Source organism: Symphodus melops (assembly GCF_947650265.1).
Source record: "Symphodus melops genome assembly, chromosome: 5".
Lineage (NCBI taxonomy): Eukaryota > Metazoa > Chordata > Actinopteri > Labriformes > Labridae > Symphodus > Symphodus melops.
Window position 1 is genome coordinate 5,314,950 of NC_136695.1, and position 22,325 is coordinate 5,337,274.

A 22,325-nucleotide genomic window follows, 5' to 3' on the forward strand; every position below is an offset into this window, starting at 1 on the left:
TGCCAGTTCATCTTGTCTCTTCTGTAGCAGCGTCCCAGTATTTTTTTGTATTTGATTCTTGTTCTGACCCCCGAGTGTTTTTTGGATTCCCCTTGCATGCCGATTTTGTACCTTTACTTCCTTGGACTGATTCCCGTGTACCGAACCCTGACCGGATTAAACGTTTTTGAGAAACTGTTTGTGCCTATCGAGTCGTGCATTTGGGTCTCTTTGTATGTTCGTGACACATGGTGGACTAATGTTAGTGTCTTTGTAGATAAAATAACAAAGAGTAAGGTCTTTAACCTGCTCTATGGTGAAGTTGTAAAGTCTTGAGATAACATTTATCATAAACTGGCACAATACAAAGAGCAGAGTGCAAAAATCTGAAGTTCCTTGAGTGCCACATTTCATCACCAGGAATAAACATGATCATAGCCTGGAACAAAAACGATTTTCATCTGAATAGCCGTGTCTCCCCCCATGCAGGGTTTTTTTTGTTTGTTTTTTTGAAACTCAGCCATTTAAATGTGATCAAAGAGTATAGGGGCTCGGCTGATCTGTCTAATAAGCACGTTGTTTGTCAGGATCCACCTCAACTCTAAAATGTCCCGTAGTTGTGAATGTGAATGTGGTTGGTTGTGTGTCTCTTTATGTAAGAGCTGTGATTGACTGGCGAACAGTCCAGGGTGTACACCGCCTCTCGTCCAGTGGCAGTATAAAAGCTGTATAGACAATGGATAGATGGAAGAAAGGCCCACCTCAGCTCTCCAGCTCTTTGACTGTCAGGTAGGTTAGTGTGCTTCACAGACCAACGGGCGACCCCACTGAGACTACGCTCATGTTTTTACAGTCTGTTCTAAGCCCTTCTATCAGTCTATCTTAAGCTCCACCATCTTATCTTTATTTGGCCACATCATTACTTCCCAAAAGAAAAAGAAAAAATTGCAAGCACCAAAATCCAACTCTTATTCAGCCTACGGGCCGAGTAAGCTGTCAGCTGTCTCTCAACTTTTTTGGCTAAGTGATAATACTGCTTTTAAAAAACACTTTTTTATTTTTTTCCAAAATTATGTATTTTCTTTATGCGAGAGGTTTTTATGAAAGCTAATTGTTGCCTTGAACAGCACTTTTGTTCCCGAGAAAACCAACCCTGGAGACTAGGATGTGAAAGGAGACATTTGGTCCTCTTTCAGTCGTTAATTGAATAAAATATTCATATTTTTTTAGACCTTTCTTTTGAAAGAGATTCAGAATCTTCTTGCCAAATTCATCTCAGAGTATGTTAAGTAAACAGCCACAAGGGAAATGGAAAAAGTCACAAAGAGGGAATGTGTCAGCAAGCTAGTGAAGGGGGGAAATAGAGGTCATAAGATCCAGAGTATTCTGAAGCTCCACTCGGCTCCTTTTAATTATACCTCATGAATCTTTAAGATTTATTTTGTAATATGAATGTTTATTTGTTATGGTTATTTATTGATGACCTTGTGGAAGAAGCACATACTTTCCCTGAATAGAACACTCAGGTGTTTTATTAAGATGTATACATAAGAGACTCTGTAGATTAAAATGTGTTGTGCTTATGTCTACATTTGTTTTGCATACATTTGCTGTCCACACTTAGATTGAACTCTAAAACTCACATTTCTATGAATAGGTTCTAAAACTATGTGGGTTAAATATCCACTTAATTTGCTTCAGTTTGATGTCCACATGGGTGCGTCTCCTAGATTGTCTTTAACAACACCTGAACCTGTCCGTCTGCTTTACAGACAGACAGGTTCAGAAGAGCCCGGACAGCTCGAAACGATGCACCCCTGTTCATGAACTTTTAGCAAATAAACACGTTTATATTTTGGAGCTTTAGTGTTGCGTGTCTTTTTTTGCATCGAAGAATAGAAAAACAAAGGAACATGCTTTCAAATGTTTTGAAACAGCAGGGGTTCTTTTTTTCCCCTTAATTGCAAGTTTGGGTGCAAAGAGAATCTCAAGATGAAGTTTTTCATCCTGACAAAAAGTTGTGTTGTTGCTCTTTTTACTTACCACGCAGTGACTTTGCCTCCTTACTTTAAATATCTCTGCTACGTACTGAAAGGCAGATGAAGAATCCTGCTGTTCCCAGTTTGTTAGACTCAACACATTCTGATTTCCACTGAACATCTTAAAGTCATTGCTCAGCTTGATGCCTGAGCTATAAAGACTGAAAACTAAGATGGAAGTCCTGGTGTTTTAATAGAAATGTAAGTGTTGCCGGCCACTTTGAGGCACTTTAGCTTTACTGTTGTTTTATCATTCGGACAGCACAAATTAGAGGTATCAAGTCAAGGAAAGATTTACTGAAGCACATTTAGGCCTCCAGTAGGGTGGACTTCTGTAATGGTCTTTTCTTGGTATGGTCATCAGAAACAGATTACATCAGTGATCTTTTTTTTTTTTTTTTGTAGGGGGGGAATGAACTTTTTGAACCCCGAGGGAAATTGTGGTTTGCACTCTGTTATTGAGAGACATGCTGCTGAAATCACAAACATGCACAAACAGGTGGACATGCATCAGTGGAGCGATGTCGGAGTGGGGCTGCCACACACTGCTATGCAGAGAGCACACCAGAGTGGTTGGGGGTTCAGTGCCTTGCTCAGAGGTGCTTATAAAGCGCCCTTACACCCCTCCAGCGACCAGACCAACTTCCACATTGTGGTCCACATCAGGAGTTAAACCGGCGACCCTCCGGTTCCCAACCCAAGTCCCTACAACTGAGCAACTGCTGCCCCCAACTAACGTCCTCAGTCTGAAAAAAAACAAAGCACCAACTTTTTTACTGAGAAGGTTTCAAATTTGCTGCTGCTGGTTTAAAAATAGCTCAATAATCTCTGACAAAAATATATTTCTGATCCCCTTGGAAAACTCCAAGAGGGGGCCTGACAGAAACGTCTGAGAACACAGCTCTCCTGCACGTTTTTACCGGTGTGTTAGGATCAACTCAAACTAAGTAGTGCTCTGTGATCTGTGCTGTCACAGCATTTTGCACGTCTTCTTTTACTTTATCACTGTTTTCAAGGATGTGAATGAAATTGGACTGCACTATTATCAAAGCTTGACACTACATGCCCTTATCACCTACAAGGGATATTAGGGCCACATCAAAAACATCTGCGATTTCAAGATTAGAGTGATACATTTATTCGAACAAAGTCAAAAATGTACGAGAACAGAGTCATAAAAGAAGACATTTACAAAACATTTACGAATATAAAGTGGTCCTTTTAGTTTACAGCTTTTCTTTCTCTAAACAGCCATTGGAAGATGCCACCTCAGATTACACATCCAGTCATTTATAGTTGGTCTGATATACCATGTCAACTTTCAACTGGGCTCAATGTCACTGACTTTTTCAATATACCGGTTATTATAAATAACCTTCCTGTAGTTTCTTTGCACCAAACGTGGAATTTGTTTCAGGGATGTTTTACGATCAATTTAAACAACAAAAACTGAAAACAAAAGTTTGATTGATTTTTGCTGTTTTTGCTTTTAGCATTCAAAGTTGTTACTTATTACTTTCACTCTTTTTGTTGTTTTCTTGCCATTTTAAACTGACTGCACTTCCTGTTTTATATCTTGCGGTTCTCTTGTTTTATCTGTAACATGTACCTCGGCACCATTGTAAATGAGGGTTCTTCCTCAATTTGTCTTCTGAGGATTTAAATAAAATAAATGATGATAATCAGTAAAGCAGTAGCTGCAGGAGCATCTTGTGAAGTAATACTTTAGTAAAGGTTTCACAGATACAGAAATACTTCTTTGTGTAGTCAGTAACACACTGACTGAGTAACTGCTTTAAGATACCAAAATGTCTGATTATTGTCTCTTTTGTAGCATCTGAGGGTTCCCTCAAAGATGGCTGCTCTTTGATGACAACCATAGAATTATTCAAATTGATTTACGAATTTCATATCATAAATTTATAACTTTATTGTTCTAAATTTACAACTTTATTTTTATACCTTTACCACTTTTATATCGTAAATGCACTCATCCACAAGCACACAGAAACACATTGATACTGTGCCAGCTGGGCCTAATATGGTTGAGATCCAATTATCATTAACACTCACTCATTGCTCAGACAGGAAGTCAGACAAGAGATAGACGGACGGATGGACGGATGGACAGACATAGATAGATACTTAACTTATTAAATAAATCATGTGCTGAGCTCTTCCACCAGCTTTATCTCATTTGTTGCATAATTCACATTTAACCATTCTTTCTCTATGTTTATGTGGGAGGCTGCCACCCAGGGTCATCGTGTCCTCCCCTTTACTCTGACTGTTCAGATTAGCAATCTAGATCAGAAGTATCACACAAACACTAACCTTCACTATACCATAGCTGATAAGCATTTTCTCAGTCAATATTGAAATATTGTAAATATAACAGGCCTCAGGCTGGAACCAAATGTCAGGACTTTTGCCATTTTGGCTCACAAATATAGTGGGCGAGTGCTGGTGGCTGACCACAGTCAACAGAGGGCCTGAAGCGGACTTTCTGCACATTGCCAGACGAGCCGCCAGGGCTGCAGACTTCACTTATTTAAGGATCCACAATTCAAAACACTACAGATGTCACAACTCATCCAACATTCTCTGTGAACACACGATGCATTAAAAGTTAAAACAGAAAACTTTCAGTTTAACTGTAAAATAATGTGTCACATGAACCTGCCTCTGTATGTTCTGTATTAACCACAGACTGTAAATATTAATAGATGAAGTCTGAGTGACATCACCCATGTGTTACTTCAGGGGGATTTTTTTTTTTTTTCTTTTTTCTTTTTTCATATACTTTATTAATCCCACGAGGGGAAATTCGGTTTTTCACTCTGCATTAATGGAGAGGTCTCAGAGTGAGGTTGCTGCCCACAGCGAGCGCTCCAGAGCAGTTTTTTTTGGGGGGGTTCGGTGCCTTGCTCAGGGGCACTTCGGCAGTGCTCAGGAAGTGGACTGGCACCTCTCCAGCTACCAGACCAGTTTCCGGACTTGGTCCGTGCTGGGACTTGAACCGGCAACCCTCCGGTTCCCAACCCAAGTCCGTACAGACTGAGCTACTGCCGATTTGAAGTCCCTTCAGCAGCAGTCACCATGCTGGGAATCCTGTCTCACCATAACTTTCACTCAACCTAAAGACAGTGTGGAGCTCAATCCTCTTGACTAAACGTTGGACTAAACTAAAGGTTGCCGCCTGTAATTCCTTTTTGTTTCTTCCTCTACTGTTGAAGTGCTAAAAGTGTAACGAAACTAAGTTTTGTGTGTTTATTTTCAGGGCCACCTTAGCAAACTTCCTTTGTCGATGTTTTTAGTTTGTTTGTACTTTGCAGAAACGTTTTCCATGTTTCGATTTTTAATGAATACATTTGGCCCCACACTCTGATTTTATTCGACCTGCACGTTGATCTGGGGCCAGACTAAAGTGTGTTGAAGGGATGGTGTGTGATTAATCAGAGGAATGCAGATGGACTGAAGCACCATCTAAAATGCTGAATTACACTCTGCTAATGTTGTTCATATTAGCTCAATGAGCTCAAAGCTGCCTCCACTTTTCCAATTATTGGTCTCCACTCGGTCTGTGTGTGAATGTGTGTGTTAATGCAAAGATGTTTACTGTGTCCACACAAGTGTGTGATCTGCACATTATAGATGGGAAATAGAAAAAACAATTTGTTTTGCAAGATTGCCTCTGCTGTCTGCTGACTTAGTTACTTGACATTATTTTTGGACAGTCATTAGGACTCATTGTTGTCTTAAAGAGTCCATTCACAGAAACTACAATAATACATATTGTTATTCCTCCATATTGACATTGACCACCTAAAAAAATGACATTCCTGCAAAAGTACGAGCGTTCTCTTTTTTTCAAGAATGTAATATCCTCAAAAAAGAAAAAAAATGTCATTATTTTTTTCAAACTTAGTTTTTTTTGTTTTGTTTTTTTACTTAGATTGAGAAATGCTCTGACATAAATTAAGAGTTTCACCCCCATCTTTTCTGTCATCCTCAGGTCTAAACTGACCAACAATTCTCTCTGGTTTTGAATCAAAATGTGTCAAAGTTCTTTGCAATCGTGCACCTTATCGCAAATATTATAAACAGTCTTATTGTCACAACCTCACAAACCACTGTGCTGTTATTTAGCCAGGAGGTATACACAGCTTCCAAAAGGTTGAAGTACATGCAGAAACTTTCCAATCACAGCAGGGGGAAAACAACAACCCAGATGTGTTGTGTGACATCTGGTTTTGCAATACATTGAAACTCTATTTCATTTGAGCTGGAATGGCAGGAGCTCTGAGGCTAAAAAGTTCTGCTACAGACCAAGGCTGAGTCTGATCAAGCCAAGAGGTCATCGAGCTGGAAACTGGTTAGCTTCAAGTAGCTCGAAGCTACAGGAAATTAATCGAGACAGAGTTTTCTGAGATACTGCCTTTGCCTGCAGACGACATAAACCTAGTCCTGACACGATTTCGTTTCCTGAAAATATTTCCACGTAGTAGAAGAAGAAGTATTTGCTTCAAAATAGTAATTATAAGAGATATGCATCTTGAAATGGGACAATTTGTTGAAATACTAAAGAGACAGAATTGAAGATAATGCACCTGGTGATTACGTCTTGAAGGCGTGATATGTATCCGAAAAAAACATTACAGAAAGGCGTCCTGAGGAAGTTATTTACGCTTCAGTTAAAAAAAAAATCTGTGTGCACATCCACCCTTGTTGCAACACTCTCACAGTGCCATTTTTGCAGCTCTTCGAAATAACCCGAGAACCACCACACCTTAAAGACATTAGGAGGAGAGATATGCATGAGATGACTGGAGCACGCTTTACTTTGCCTTCTTAATGTTTAAACCTTAATGTTAACTCTGAAGTGTTTTTTTTTTCCTTTTTAGACCCAAGTAAAACAGCAGGCAACATGACGTTCACATTTAACTTATTATTAACAAGCTTTTCATGCATGAAACACTCATAAAGTTTTCATATTTTTTACATTTCACAAAGGTTGGAAGAGAAGGAGCAATCAATTAATTATGAGGGCAGATTCCTATTTAAAACAATTCAGAGCACCAGCGCCCTGACATTAAAATACAAAGAAGAAGCACTTACACACACATGCATGCACAAGTTCACCTTTTTCACTACACTAGATTTAACACAGACATGCACTTCCTTTTTTTTCCCCCTTCCCTTTTTGTTAGATGTAACCCTGTGACCGAGCAGGATACTCCAGCTTCCCCTTTCCCTGGACCTCATCCATTATCAAACACCGACAGGAACACAATCCTAGTCAGAAGTGCTCTTATCCTGCCTGTGTCTGCTCCAAGCTATCTCTGCACGATGGCCAGACCACCTAGTGATGGTCATTTCACCCACACATACACACAAAGTGACCCTTTAATCTGTAAAATCACACTGATGCTGGCTCACAACCCATAGCAGGCTCAAAGCTTCCTTTTCTTTGGCTGAATTTTTTCTCATTTTTAAAAAAAAACATTTTAAGTAGTAAATCACAAACTACTCGCCCAGTCCCTCAAGGAAAAACATTAATTTAAAGATCATTTGTTGATGGACGTAATTTATGTCCAAACCATAGACTGTAAATATTGACATTCAAAGTCTGAGTGACGTCAGCTAGCTGTTACTGCAGGGGGCTCCAGAGGCTCATCGGTAGCAGCCGCCATGCTGGTGAAATCCTGTCTCAGTCAAACTTTCAGTCAACCTAACGACAGGCTTAGAGCCGAGCCACGTTCTAGCCCAGCAGTCACGCCTAACTACAGAGGAGTCATTTAGTTTTTAAATTCAAAACGGAGCTGTTTTAGAGTGTGCCAATGACAATAATTAATCAGACCCATTTGTTTTTTTTTTGTACCAGGCTGTAAACGTGATGCCTGACATGTGTTTGTGACTTCCAGTGTTCCTGGAGTCAGCCTCAAGCAGACACATGACAAACTGAAGTATACAGATTTAAAATAAATGAACAAACATCTCAATGAGGAGAAGCAAATTATCCTACATACAGTATCATACAAATCAAAAACCTCAATTTTGACTTTCAGTTTCTTCCATCAGGCTGTCGGAAACATTTTCGTACCTGCAGCCTTAACTCTACTTCAAAGAAGAATATGTGGCTTTTTGATCCAGTAGATGTCACCCTTAAGCAGCAGCATGAAACCAAAACAACTCAAGCTGCATCGTTGTGCTAGCAGGCTAATTGTAGCAGCCTTTAGTTTGTTCGTAGCTTCACACTGAATGTAAATTTACACAAAAGACCATGATCTAAAAATGATTGTGTGATCCGAATATCATGTTTTTCTTCTTCTCTCAAGTCCCTCTGTTAAACTACTTTTATACTCCAGGGGATGAGCCGTCACGTCCGTTTAAACATGTGTGGATACGGCTCAGACAACATCAGACAGCGGGACTCGGGTGTCACACTCAATGTAGACAGTCATGACTCAGAGACACATTTTCAGGGGATGTGCTGGATTTCTTCTGCTTTTATGTGTAAAATGTTGCACATTCAGCCTTCAACAGAGCCGGCACAAGAGGATGCACTTTAACCATGAAAGGATATTTTACACTTTTGAGTGGGTGTCTTTAAAAGAACTTTATCATGATTTGTCTGTCATGACAACATCCATGGGCGTTATGTATTTAATGTATTTCATTTATTCCTCTGTTGCAAACCCTTTTGAAAGACATCTTGATCTCAATCGTTTAATCACCTGGCTAAATAAAAGGTTAAATAAAAAATAAATAAAAAGCATATTGTCCCTGATGGAATAAATATTTTTCAAATCCAATCCTAATGTTAATCTAAATGGCTAACAGGGTATCCCTTGCACAAATAAATATAGATAAAATGAGATTAGAAAACTTTATCACCAGCTGGGAAACTCATTCACCACCTGGTGAATTCAAACACAACAAACAGTATCCATCATCACACATGTGTAGCTCTGTGTTCTAGTATTCAGTGTATTGTAGCGAATGTTCAGTCTGAAAGAGACACGGTAGTTTTATTTATTATCATACTGTGTGACATCACTTCTCCACACTCACTCCTTTTTTGTCATCAGCTGTTCACATCACCTGGTCGCATCTATCCAATAGCCTTGCTTCACTCTCTCATTGTTAGCCTTATTTGTTGCTGCAGTCTTTTCTCTTCCATGAGTTAATTCATGACATCCTCACGAGCTGCCCTCCGCCTCTCCATATCCACCAAGCCTTCGTAGTTTCTTCACCTTCGTCACCCCATCAGCCTCAAATCACATCATCAGCCATTGTCAGGTCAACAGTCTTCAGTTTCATCAGCTTACATCCTGTCAGCTTCAGTTGACATCATCAACTATCGTCTCATCAAACCCCAGTCCTCACAGTTCAGTCAGCCTCTTCATCACATACGCACAGACGACATCTTCAGCTCACACCTCCATCATTTCAGTGTCTGGACTTCGTGGAGGGTAGATCTTGCTCCCGCTCAGGGCAGACATTTTCATTCACTCCATCTCCCTGTGGAGTTTAAGCGCCAATGATTCTCTGACAATCACTTTATATTACATCGTCCTGTAAGAGAAATGTTTATCTTTAAATATTTCTCTCCTGATTGAACTGTAGCTCACATTACTACAGCTAAGACTCACATGCCTTCAAAATGAAATGCAAGTTTCACCTTCAGTTTAGTTCCTCCCACTGTCTTTACAGAAAAACTTGAAGAGGCATAAGATTGCACATGTAGGATGATTGCCTGAAGATAATTCCATCACTAATGATAAAAATATGAAGATTGAAAAGTGGAAAATAGTAGAATCATGGCTTCTGTTCCCTCCTTTCTAACATGTGTTCATGTTAGTTCTACGTTTTTTTTACTACTAATCCCTACTCTCTCTGTGTGTGTGTGTGTGTGTGTGTGTGTGTGTGTGTGTGTGTGTTGATTTGGAGGCCAGTATTGAGCGCCACCTCAGCGCCTCTATGGCCTTGATGAAATATAAAGCAGGAGTACTTTCCATCGAATCAGCATGCTAGTAATTGCATGCGACAGAAATGGATTTCCTGTCACTCATTGGCTTTATGAAGAAGGCAGAGACACTTTTTTTTTCTTACATGTGTTTTGATTTTCACCATCACAGAAAAGGTGATGAATTAGCCGACACTTTTATCGCCTTTGACTGAAACACGAAACAAATAAATGCCAGCTGCAAAAATAAGACTGACAGCGTACCGTGGATTCTTCATTTTGCTTTTTTTTCACATTTAACCTGATTAGCCCAAACATATGATGAATCAACTTGAAGACTCTTGCAGCCATATTTTTTTTTCCATTTAAGTAATTAAAGTGGAATAAATTGCTGATTTGATGAGGGCTTGGCTTGGCAGTAGAATTTGTTGAGAGAAGCATTTATAAACACACGGTAAAAGAGTTAGTGGTCAGGGAAATAAAAGAGGGAGCCCTGTCGGGATCAATATCATTCTGTCAGAACAATTTCTCAGTCAAAAATCCATTTTGTATGTGCGTATTTCTACTTTATTCCACATGAAGGTGTAAAGACGACAGTGGAATTAGACATGTGAAACGTTCCTTCTTGCATGTAAACCACTTTCCCAGCCAATGTATGCCATGCCAGTCACACACTCAGCTTTGCATGACTGGTCCTTTCGGAGGGTCAGTTAGTGAACCGTGACTTATTGGTGCTTCCAGAGCAGCTGGGCTGGCTTGGATTGGTTTGTCAGGGTGGAGGAAGCCATCAGGCTCTATGATTATCTCAAGCTGCTAGGTTTTTTTTTGCAACTGCTGCTGGTTCTAAAATATATGTGCAATAATAATGTCCGTTCAGTAAGCCATATACAGTCGCCATACCAAATGTACCGTCCATTTATAAGTTGTAATTATTCCTAACTACCACCCCTAACAAGCCTGATTAAGCAATTGTCATAAAGCACATAAAAACGTTTAAGTGAATTCAGAATTTCCAGCCTTTTATGTTCAAAGAGGTTCATTAAATCATTACCCCTCATCTAACTCTACTGAAGACATTAGTGTCTTTCAGTGTTTGGATTCGCTGACATATTCATCCACCAATCAAAATGATCGATGTCTTTCATCTGAGAGGAGAAGCCAGATGGCACTGTTCATCTCAATGACTCTTAAATCAAAGACAAGGCCTCGAAGCATCTTGTGATTTTTATTGATTAACGCAGAAACTAAAAAACAATGCAATGTCCCCAACAGTATTTCAAATCACACTTTCATTCAAAGAATCAGGCTGTGGTTCAGGGTTAATCTTGTCGAAAAATATTCGTTGACAAAGGTTTTTTTTAAATGTGTCAACTATGACGAGACGAAAAAAAAACTTGGCTTTATGATGATTTTATAATAGGTAAACCCTAATGACTATGACTACATTTGAAAATTGTGTGGAGATTAACACTGATGTGGTTGTTTACAGAAAATCATGAAAAGTTACATATCAGAAAGTCAATCAATTAGCCGATCTTGCATGTAGTCAAAATCTCACAATTTATTCACCTTTATTTTAGCAGGTAGTCTCATTGAGACTGTGTAATCTCTCATTCAAAAGAGACCGGGGTACATCAGTGGCAATAAAACAAAAAATAAAAACATTGAAGTAACAGTCATCAAAACACAAGTAGATGCATGGCCAAAACACACAACATCATGTGAACACATTAAAAATATACATCGACCACTCCCGACTGAATTAGATTTGTGGTTTTTCAGCACAGCTTTCATTCTGTGAGAGTGACCAGATCTCTCAGCTGAAAGTCTGCCTGTAGTGTGTTCCAGGAAGAGGGGGCGGAGTACCCAAAGGCCGTCTTACCTAATTCTGTGCAGACCTTAGGTACAAAAAGCAATAGCAGTTCAGTCGAGTGTAGGCTATTGCTACCGATGTCGGGTACAATTAAGGTGCATAGATAGGAGGGGAGTAGAACAACAATAGACTTATAAATATATATGAGCCAATGGGTTTGCCTTTGGACAGCCAGTTACAGTGATGCCCAAGGTACAGTCATGTGTCAGAGCTTTGCAGCCAGCCACGAAAACTCAATGCACAATGATACACAGCATCAAGGGCTTTCAAGGTGGTGGCAAAGGCATGCATGTATAGAATGTCACCATAATCAAAAACAGACATAATTGTAGCTTGCACAATGATTTTCCTACTGGCAGTAGAGATGCAGGACTGGTTTCTGTACAAGAATCCGATTTTTCTTCTAATCTTTTTAGACAGTTGCTCCACATGGGTGCGGAAAGAGAGCCTATTGTCCAGCCAAATCCCTAGGTATTTATAGGATTCTACCTTCTCAATTTGGGAACCCTGAAGAGTGTGAATACCAATAGGGACATTGTTCACATAGGACCTTGAAAACAAAACATTTTGTTTTATCAGAATTTAAGATAAGCTTGTGATTAATGAGAGCTACCTGAAAGGAAACAAATTCTGACTGCAAAGTTATAACAGCTAGTTCAAGAGGAGCTGCCACCAGCTTCTCTTGGATTAGCTATTAAAACTTTAATTGTGTCAAAGTCTTAATTGGGGTATTCCATCACTATATGAAAGCATTGCAATAATGTTTCCCCAGCTTATGAAACTCATCAGGACATGGACTCACATAAACCTCAGGGGTTTTTTTTTTTTTGAGAACTGGGAGTATGTCTTAAAACATTGATGTTGACCTGTCATCTACAAACAGTTATTCAAACATAAGTTGAGGTGAAAGATTTTACAGGACCGAGGTGGATTATATTGATTGATTGATTTGTGATTTTATGTGACCCCACGGCTGACCCTGCTAACTCTTCCTCAGGCCGTCATGCCTCTCTTACTGCCTGAACGCTCCACATCTTGACTTTCTAAGGAGGCAGTGTCCTTATTGTAGCTGCTGTAAATCACCTCGGTAGTGTATTCCAGGTCTGGCATTATGGCTGGTTTTGCGCTCTGGAGCAATTGGAGGAAGCGTTTTTGCTCTGAGAATAAAAGTGTTTCAAGTGTGTGTTGGCTCTAAAACAACAGGGACTTCAAGAAAAATAAAACGATGGGAATATTGGATATTTTGAAAAGAGCGCCGGTGACTTCAACAGTGCCTGTCTAAAAAGTTGTCATTCAACATATGAGTAAACAGTAGCTGCTCTCTCACATGGCCGAGAAAAACGCCAAAAAAACTGTCAGCGTAGAACTATCATTAGCTGCAGCTGATATATAACTTCTCAAACTTTTCTACTCACCCCATGAAAGAGCAACACAACTCTTTCAGAGAAGAAACACCAGTTATTATAGTCAGTTTGAAGATGAACTAACAATGGAAAAAATATAATAAGCCGCAGTTTGCGCGTTAATTCTTGTAGAGTTTTCTTTTTTATGTCCATTTGTCCTTCCTGCAGCAGTGTAACTTTAGTCAAGTTATATTGTTAATATAGTTTGATAAGAGTTTGTAGATATGACGATCTGCTGACGACAAACGTAGTGATGATCATCATAGGTTAAATGAAGATAACTCTGCTACCTTTATGTGACTGCGCTCTTGGCAACTCTGGGTTTACCGATCACGTTGATAACCAGCTTCGTAGGAATGTTAAGCCTGATCTCTTATGTCAGGGTTACTTAATCTACGTGACCCAAAGAGACCCTGTGTATGTGGAACTTGTTGCGTCGTACAGTCCTGGTTCAATAGAAATACAGAAGCATCTGCATTATGTTTCGTTCTGACTGTTTTGTATCCTGGTAAAAACTTCTCAAAGGAAGTTTAATTAGCTGGCGAGCATACCTACTTTATCTTAACAATAGTGACAATAGTAACAATAAGACTTTAACAATAGCAAGTAAGATGCTAGTATTCATTAATTAGCCTGTAACCAAGATTTCTAATCCACTTCCTATTCCTCCAATCCATTTTTCCTCTAATCCCAAATGGTTGCGTTGTAGACAAAAGCCCAGGTCTGAGGAGGTTGAGCTGAGAGAATGTTCGACCACTTCACTTTTCCAGTGACGATGAAAGTGTGCCAAAAATTAAAACTGCACAAAAAATTAAGAAGCACAGGGTTTCATTGTGTCCAAATAAACATGAACGTAGCAAGAGTCAATAAAGCAATACAGTTCCTATAGTTCATTTCCATTGTCTAACTTTCCTGCTTTTGTCCTCTTAATAAAAGTAATATTATTCGGCTGATGGATTTGAATGAATTCTTCAACTTGCAATAGAATTACACATTTTGTACAAGTTTTATAATTTTTGGGCCCCTCGAGATGATAATTGGAGTCCTTTAGACTCACACACACACACACACACACACACACACACACACACACACACACACACACACATCCTTATCTGTCAATAAACTAAGCTCCGTGCATCATCCAATAAGTGTTTCTTATATGAGCTGTGACAGTGTGTGTGTGTGTGTGTGTGTGTGTGTGTGTGTGTGTGTGTGTGTGTGTGTGTGTGTTATCTTGCATTGACTTGATGTTGCAATTCAACAGCCCTCTCTGAAATCTAGCGTTGCCTCAAGCTATCGAAACTATTAGCAATGCAATGAGCATAAACACCATTTGACCCCAGTGTGACCGAACATTGATGCAGGAGTGGACGTGCCTGAATGAATGTGATGGCTCAGTAATAACTGCTTTTAAGATGGCTGCAACATTACATCCACATAAAAGGGAAGGTTTGAAGCGTGGCGGCTTCTCTGCTGCCTGCCTCATTAAGAGAGGAACATCAAACACTCCGCTGGGAGATAATCCCAGCCAGTTTTCAGTGCTCAGGCTTTCAGAAATAACCAAAGAATACAGGTAGATACAGAATAAGTTAATCCTGCAGATTAGTGGGAGTGCATAAAGATGAAGGAAAAGGGGATGGAGAGAAAACCTCTTCAGAACATGATAGATCAGGAAAAAAAAGTCAGTGAGCTATACGAGAGGAGAGGAGAAGGTCTGGATCAATACCACAGCAATCCATACCCACATACACAGGTCAATACTCTACTCATCTGGTATCAGTACCTATTACAAAGTATTGATTACATAATGTTTTATGCAGTCACAAGGAGCCAAGAAATGCACTTTCTGCCCTTAAAGAGCTTCATGTTTGTGATGGGGAATGGGCCCCAGTGACAAAAGATCCAATTAGTCCACAGTGTGGGCGTCCTGCTTAATCATTACAATGAAAACATCACAACTTATTCATGCATACTTATTTTTAATCCCTCCTACATACAGTAAGTACCAGCAGACCTCATATACCTGTTAAAATTCTCTTAGAAAAAGCTCCTTGCATGCACAATGAATTAGACGTTCTGAGAGGAGATTTCACTTTCGATTCAAAATATGCCAAATTCAATTTTAACACTTCAATCAAACACGTGGATATCATAACTATTTACGTTTATTTAGCCTGAATTCTTTAACTTGATCAAGAACCTTTAGAAGCTAGTTGGCAGCACCAGTCTTTTTCAACTACACGCACTGTGAACTCAGCCAGAGGAAACAGCACTAAGGACATGTAATTAGAAATTATATTCAGACCCCAATACATCAATGAAAGTGAAACTAACTGTTACATATGAAAATGCAGTCATGGGTAGAAAAGGATGATTCTGGCTATTCCTGGTTAGATTTGTGATTTTCTGGTTTTTTTATTCTTCTTTTGTGTATGCCTCCATTTCTTTGAGTTGCGTTTCTTATATAAACCCATTCTGTTATTATATGGCATTTACCAATGTATTATGGTAATATCAAAATCTGATTTGAAATAAGGTTCTTGTTTTTTAATGGCCCACAATAAATCTTGCCACATGTAGGGCCACATATGATGCCCAGGAGGGATCAGACGAGCTGTGGATGTGACTCAGTTGGTAGAGTTGGTCGTCTCTAAACTGGAAGGTTGCAAGTTTGAGCCCCTGCAGTCACATGTCTGATGTGTCCATGGGCACTAATACTAATAGACACTTGAGAATAGAATCCTCTACTATCACTGTGTGAATGTGTAGGTGTGACCTGCTGTGTAAAAGCACTTGGAGTGGTCAGAATATTACAAAAGTTCTCTATATGCTCATGTCCATTTACCTTCATTTGTTTGCCTTCAAATAAATTAGGCATTTGTCCACTGCTTGTGAATCAGCCTTTGAAATGGGACAGCTTTGCAACCCACCGCTGTGATGTAAACAGCCTTCAAATGCAGCCCCTGCATTGGGACAAACTCCCCTTCACGAGGTCATGGTCGCTCACCATGTCCCTATTATATTTGTTATGATGCTAGCTAGCTTTGAGGACTAGTGCCAGCATACATCTTCCTGCTTGTTTGGCAGTCATTAGCAAGATAAGCTGCCTATTCCAGACTTGTGGCTGACTGTACAAAACAAAAGAAATTCGAGTATAAACCCACATCTTCATTTGTCAACATTAGGTCTTTTTAAAAAATCAAAAAAAAATCAGAGAAGACCAGTATGGACAAATGGAGACAAGATACCTGAGTTACAAAGCATGGGGCGAAACACAGTCACAAGATGGGTGTTAAAGGTGATCCTTGTTTCAACACACAGGAGGGAAAAGCCAGTTGACAGCTGTTTGTTTCAGGGCACCATGACAGCAGGAGAGAAGCCTGAAGGTGTTGTCAGACACCCATGTTTTACTGTGAACACAAATCAACAGCAGGAGCGAAAAAGAGAGGGGGAGAGAGGGGAAGCTTCAGCTTCTCATAGACAGGCAATGCGATGAGTCACTGCCATCTGAGTCGATGTTGAATCAACTTTTTCATTGTACCGCTCTGGCCCTCATTGTGACCATGACAACCACATTGAGGGACAGGACACAAAGGCAGATTTTACTGAAACCTTTATTATCTTAATGATTCACCTTTTCACCAACGGAGAGCAAACATATTCAAGATGAGAAATTGATTTTAAATAGCATCATATTTCCCTCTTGTCCTGTGGCTGTTAATGTTCCTCTTTTTAAAACTTAAAGTTCCGTTGCTAAGTGATGTGAGTGTATTGGTTAGAAGGCAGCAGCAGTGTGTTAGACTGGAACTAGAGATATCTGAGATTGACGCCTGATGAGTTTCATTTTACCCCTGAACCTCCACCACACCCAGCTTTATGGGAATGGCAATTGCAAATCAGGCTATATCCCTCAATATCATTGGTGTTGGAACTTTACTTTTTAGGATGAATCAGAGCAAAACTCGCAACCTGGTTACAAAGTCTTGCAGAATGCCTTAAACTAGAAAAGTAAATCCTGTCCAGGAGACAGTTTGTTGTCACCTTTTGTGACAACAAACTTTTCCGTTGCATCATTGTGCATATACAGTAGCTTGCCATCTTTAACCTCTTTAGACTTGCTCAAGCAGAATCTGAGCAGGAGGAGGAAACAAACTGGAGGGGAGTGAGTTTCTTTGACATGCATGTAGGCCATTTAAGAAGAAGAACATTTACTGTATTAATCCCACAATGGGAAATTGTTGAACATTCTACACATACGCTGAAATACGCACAAATGCACAAACTGGATCCTTTGCACGAATGGAGAGATGTCAGTGAAGGGGGCTACCAATATCCACACTGGGTCTGCATCCTCCTGTTCCCAATTGAGGCCCAACACACTGAGCTACTAGCACAGTTGAAAAGACCAAGAAGAGAAGTGTGCACTACTAAAACGTTAAAGCCTGGCTCACACTGCAGGACAATGGGGCTGATTTGAGGCCTAATTCCTCCTTCCCCACAATCGCAAGGTCACTCATGACTCAAGGCTGCTTGGAACCGATTATGTGCCCATATTATCTTGTAGTGTGAGTCGTACAAAGTTCCAATCTTAACGATCTGCACTATCTGCACAACCACAATATAATCATAATATTATATAACCTCTCTGCAAAAACGCACACACCTACAGTCCTTGTCTCCTCATCCACCTGCGAGTCCATACAGGCAGCCGTTTCTTTCCTTTTTTGAAGGTTTCAGTCCACAGGACGGCACAGATCATCAGTGCAGCACTTTTCTGAAACATTGTATCCATTTATCTACGATTGTATCAACTGTCCTTTATCCTGCAACAACTTCCACTCCTTCTCTTTCACCAGCTGTCACCTGGAGTCTGTTGGAGTTTACAGATGAAACTTTGTTAACAATTGTCATTGTTTATTCACAGAGTGAACTCTCAGGATGTGCCCGACAATCAGCTCGTACAGAGTGAGCACATAAATCTTTAAGGTCGGCTCGTAAATGACTCAGACATACAGTGTGAGCTGACATGCCACCCCGATTTCCATACAACTGGGGAAAACTCGTTCAGTGTGAGCTAGGCTTTAGGTGGACCATGGATAGAACAGGGTCACACACCTGAGCTACAAATACAGAACATAACGCCTCAAAACTACACCAGGACCTGGAGTAGCCACAAAGATCAGCAGGTACTTGAAGCTGAGGAGACACCTCTCATCAAACCATCTCTGCATGCTTAGTGGATGGTTGAGAAATCCCAAATGATCATGAGATAAGCAGAACAGTTGGCATGTGCCTGAGTGCCCCCCTTCTATTTACTTTGTTGTACAGATTTTTCCTGCTTTATGCAGCATAATCTACTATCATTTCCCTCCATCCATCTGTGGAAATTTCCACTTTCAAAATGCTGCAGATGTCTCATACCAATCACAACATTTTCTTGCCAGTTTTATTTTCTTACACAGCTCATTAACCTGAAGTTTTGACAGTTGTGCTTTCTTTCTTAGTGGCCCTTTCTGTTTTCTGCTTTTTCTTTGTGAGTGCAGTCATGTTTTGGCTTCCTCCCTGCCTGCTCAGTTCTATTTGCTCTGCCCTTACATAACTGCCTTCAAGCCTGCGTTTGACCACAATTAACTTCTTGCCAAGTTTCTGCGAGGTCCTTCTCTGATTTAATATCACAATCATGTCCCTCTTACATAAACTGAAACAGATCTGGAAGGCCTCCCTTTGTACACAGACAAGAACCAAGAGGAAAGTGTTGGTTTAGCACTGGCAAAGGAACATGCTCATCAACATCAATCACTTGCTTATTTATCCCAAACTGGAGACAAAATGAGATCAACAAATCAAATTAAATTGCAGAATAAAATAATACAAAAAGGAAGCTTTCGGGTACAAAATATGTGTTATATATTAAATATATAAACTTTCAGATACAATTAAACTAAACGGCACGCATCCTGCCCTATTGTCCATTTCTGGAACATGGGTGAAGCTATGAGCAGCTGTACACACACCACAGGAGATCTACAAGATCACGCGAGACTAAAGAGAAAAACGTGCTAAAAACATGTTACTTTGTGTCTCTGAGGACGACTGGCAGTTTGTTTAGTGAATGTTTTGATGTAATGTTGATCAAGTGATGCTAATACAATCCTAAATCCGTATATTCTGTTTGTTTTTTCTTTTTAATTCGACGGATGCTCTTTATGTTTTCTTGTGTGACTGCTGTATTTGAAACGGAGCACAGCGTCGGTGCGTTGCTGGCATGCTCTGGAGACAGACTGCTGTGCTTACTATGAAAACACAATAATTGAATAGAGTGGACAGCGACAAATTATTACTTGAGTTAACCAAAGTGGGTTAATATTAGCCTGCTAACAAAACAATGCCGACCACAGGCAATTGCAGCTCTAGCCAAGAACAATTTCGTCTGCTGCCTGTGCTTCATAGTGTTAAATTATAGTGTGTTTTAATTCATTCCTCCTTTGTGCAAACTCAAGTGGAGAGAGGTTGGAGGTGTGCCACTGGAGCAGCGCTGCTTGTGCCTGTAAGTGAGGGGTGTGGCTTTTGAGGGAGCACAAAGGGGAGGGTATGAGTAATGATGTGGCGCTAAGGAAATGCTACTTTCAAAATCATGCTAGTTTTTGAAATTGAATGACCCTGCCTTTAATAGATTGGTAATGTACTGTAGTCAAATATTTAATACTATACGAAAGTATTTAGTACAATATCAAACTGCTCAGTCAGCTGAACGATATGATGGTTAGAGTCAAATGTTTGCTTAATGCTGTAGCTGTAGGGTGACAGCATCTGGGCAAGGGAGCACATATGCTGTTTTGGTTTGCATAGTGTATGGGGGGTGAATCCATCCTAAATTCATGCACACAAGTCCATCGCACATCAGTAAGCTTGCGTGAGTGCTGAACATTATTAAGTGCGAACGGTATGTTGTCACATGTGCAACTACACCTGACAGTTTTACCTCCTAAGTCCTCTCTGTCTACGCTCTTCTCTGGCATAGTCAGAGAATATCCTGTCAAAGAATAGGATTTAATATTCACCTGAGTTTTTTTGGGGGGGGGGTTTCTTTTATGAAGGAGTCAACGGCCGTGTTGGATTAGGGATTTTGTTTTTGGTTAAAAACAGACTAAAAGACCATTTAAACTAAACTAAACTAAACTGGTGGCTCATAATGTATATTTACTTTGTTTCTGATTTCTTAAGTTTGTTTTGGATTTATAAAGGGGTAAATGAAAGGGATATTTTTGTTGTTATTTACAAAAACAATGTGTTACGTTTTAATTACCTGTACACACTATAAAGTGTGGCGTAGCTGTGGTGTCTGCAAACGTGTTAAGGCGCATCATGCACACATGCGGGCGCCACTTGTGCATTGTGCCCATGTGAGCATTCTAAGTCTATGGAAAATGTAGGTGTAGTGTCAGCTGTTGCTCAGATGAATTTAGAATGGACCCACCCCCCATACATTGTGTGTGTGTGTGTGTGTGTGCGCGTGTGTGTGTGTGTGTGTGTGTGTGTGTGTGTGTTTGTGTGTGTGTGTGTGTGTCAGTGTTCAGTAGAATGTGGGTCATTTTTCCAGCATGTTATCTCTGAGTGCACATTACTCGCAGCCATCCTGACTTGAATGCATGAAGCACATGCACAGGGTTTCCAGGACTGTGACCTTCACTGCTGCAGGGGGTCAATTCAAGTATAGTCTGTGTTTGAGCCCACTCCTCTGATCTGAAGGGAGGAAAAACATCCGATGGGTTACAGCTGACTGACAAACTCAGCATACGAGAGGAATAGGGGGAAGTAAACAGCCTCCGCTCTGTAGTTAATTCTGACCTCTGAGCATTCTCTATCCACAGCCATACACGGAAAATGAGCTTTCTGCAGCTTGCCTAATACTTACTTTTTTTGCCTTCAGCTGCCTTGCCAAAAGAGTGCATTAAAAGGCAGCAGCCAACACCTCAGAAGTTTAAGCTTCGATTCTATCTAGCTCTGCATTTTCAAGCAAAGGCTCTGATTATAGTTTAACCAAAACTTGTTTTGTATTTGATTTCAACACTGATATTTTGGCTTGATGTTAGACCTTTAAAAGTGAGCATTTTAACATTCTAATTTCATGTCAAGATGGATGAAAAAAAAAAACTCATTAGGAAGAGAAGAACCTCAAAAAAACAGACTTTTTAAATACATTCCTGCAGACTGTCTAACTTATAAAAACAAACATTTATTGGCAACGTTTTAGTATTAGACCTACATCAGCTAGCATCAATGTTTGCCTGATATTACTAGATTTATTCACCAGTCAAATAGCATTTCATTTGAGTATCTTCATTACATCATTTGTCTTTTCGGCTGTCAGGAGAGAGTGTGCTATATGGATTACAACAAGCGTTATTATTAACCTTGATGCACGTACACACAGTTACTTTCCAGTTGAGTGACCTTCTGTCTTCATTGTAAATCTTTTTCACATGTTTGATAATGGAAAAAAATGTACATCTATCTGTACAGATCTAAAATGGATATCGGCTGATATAGTATCAGATTTCTTCGTCTTCCTGAAAATCACATAACCCATTAGCCCTAACCCCAAACTTCTACCAGATCTGTGTGCATTGCGTGTCCTTTCCGGTCCGTCACAGCTCTGTGCACATTCCTTTTAGCAACACCTAGCGGCCACGTTCTCCGCAAGATAATACGGTGTATGTGGTATAAAACTCTATATGAACCTTATAAACACATAAAAAGATATGGTCATTTTTCTGAACCGTCAAAACAACGTGTTTTATTCTGAAAATATACCCAATCTTCTATTGTTGTATCATTTTCTGACTTCCCGTTCAGCTTGTTGTTTGCTGATGTGTCGTGCTTCATGGAGGGCTTTGGACTGTCATCGTCCCATTCATGCATTCATACACACCAGATGAAGCAGCAGGAGCAATTCGACGTTATGTCAAGGACACATTAATTAAGTTGCAGCAGCAGCTCGGGATTTGAACACTCATGACATGACAACTCTACCACTGAGCCACAGCTGCCCCACTGTG

The 22,325-nt window shown here is 40.0% G+C and overlaps 1 protein-coding gene across 1 annotated transcript in view; it reads right to left on the bottom strand.

The window, feature by feature from the left end:
- The window catches only part of LOC306823269 (scavenger receptor cysteine-rich domain-containing protein DMBT1-like), a gene marked incomplete at both ends in the record, with an annotated part of 39,421 nt that extends 18,761 nt beyond the window's left edge, over positions 1–20,660 (bottom strand). Inside the window, 2 exons of the mRNA XM_079342724.1 lie at positions 20,249–20,299; positions 20,573–20,660. Coding sequence (XP_079198850.1) covers positions 20,249–20,299; positions 20,573–20,660 — 139 coding nt within the window. The remainder of the gene's footprint in view (positions 1–20,248; positions 20,300–20,572) is intronic.
- Between the last annotated feature and the right edge of the window lie 1,665 nt (positions 20,661–22,325).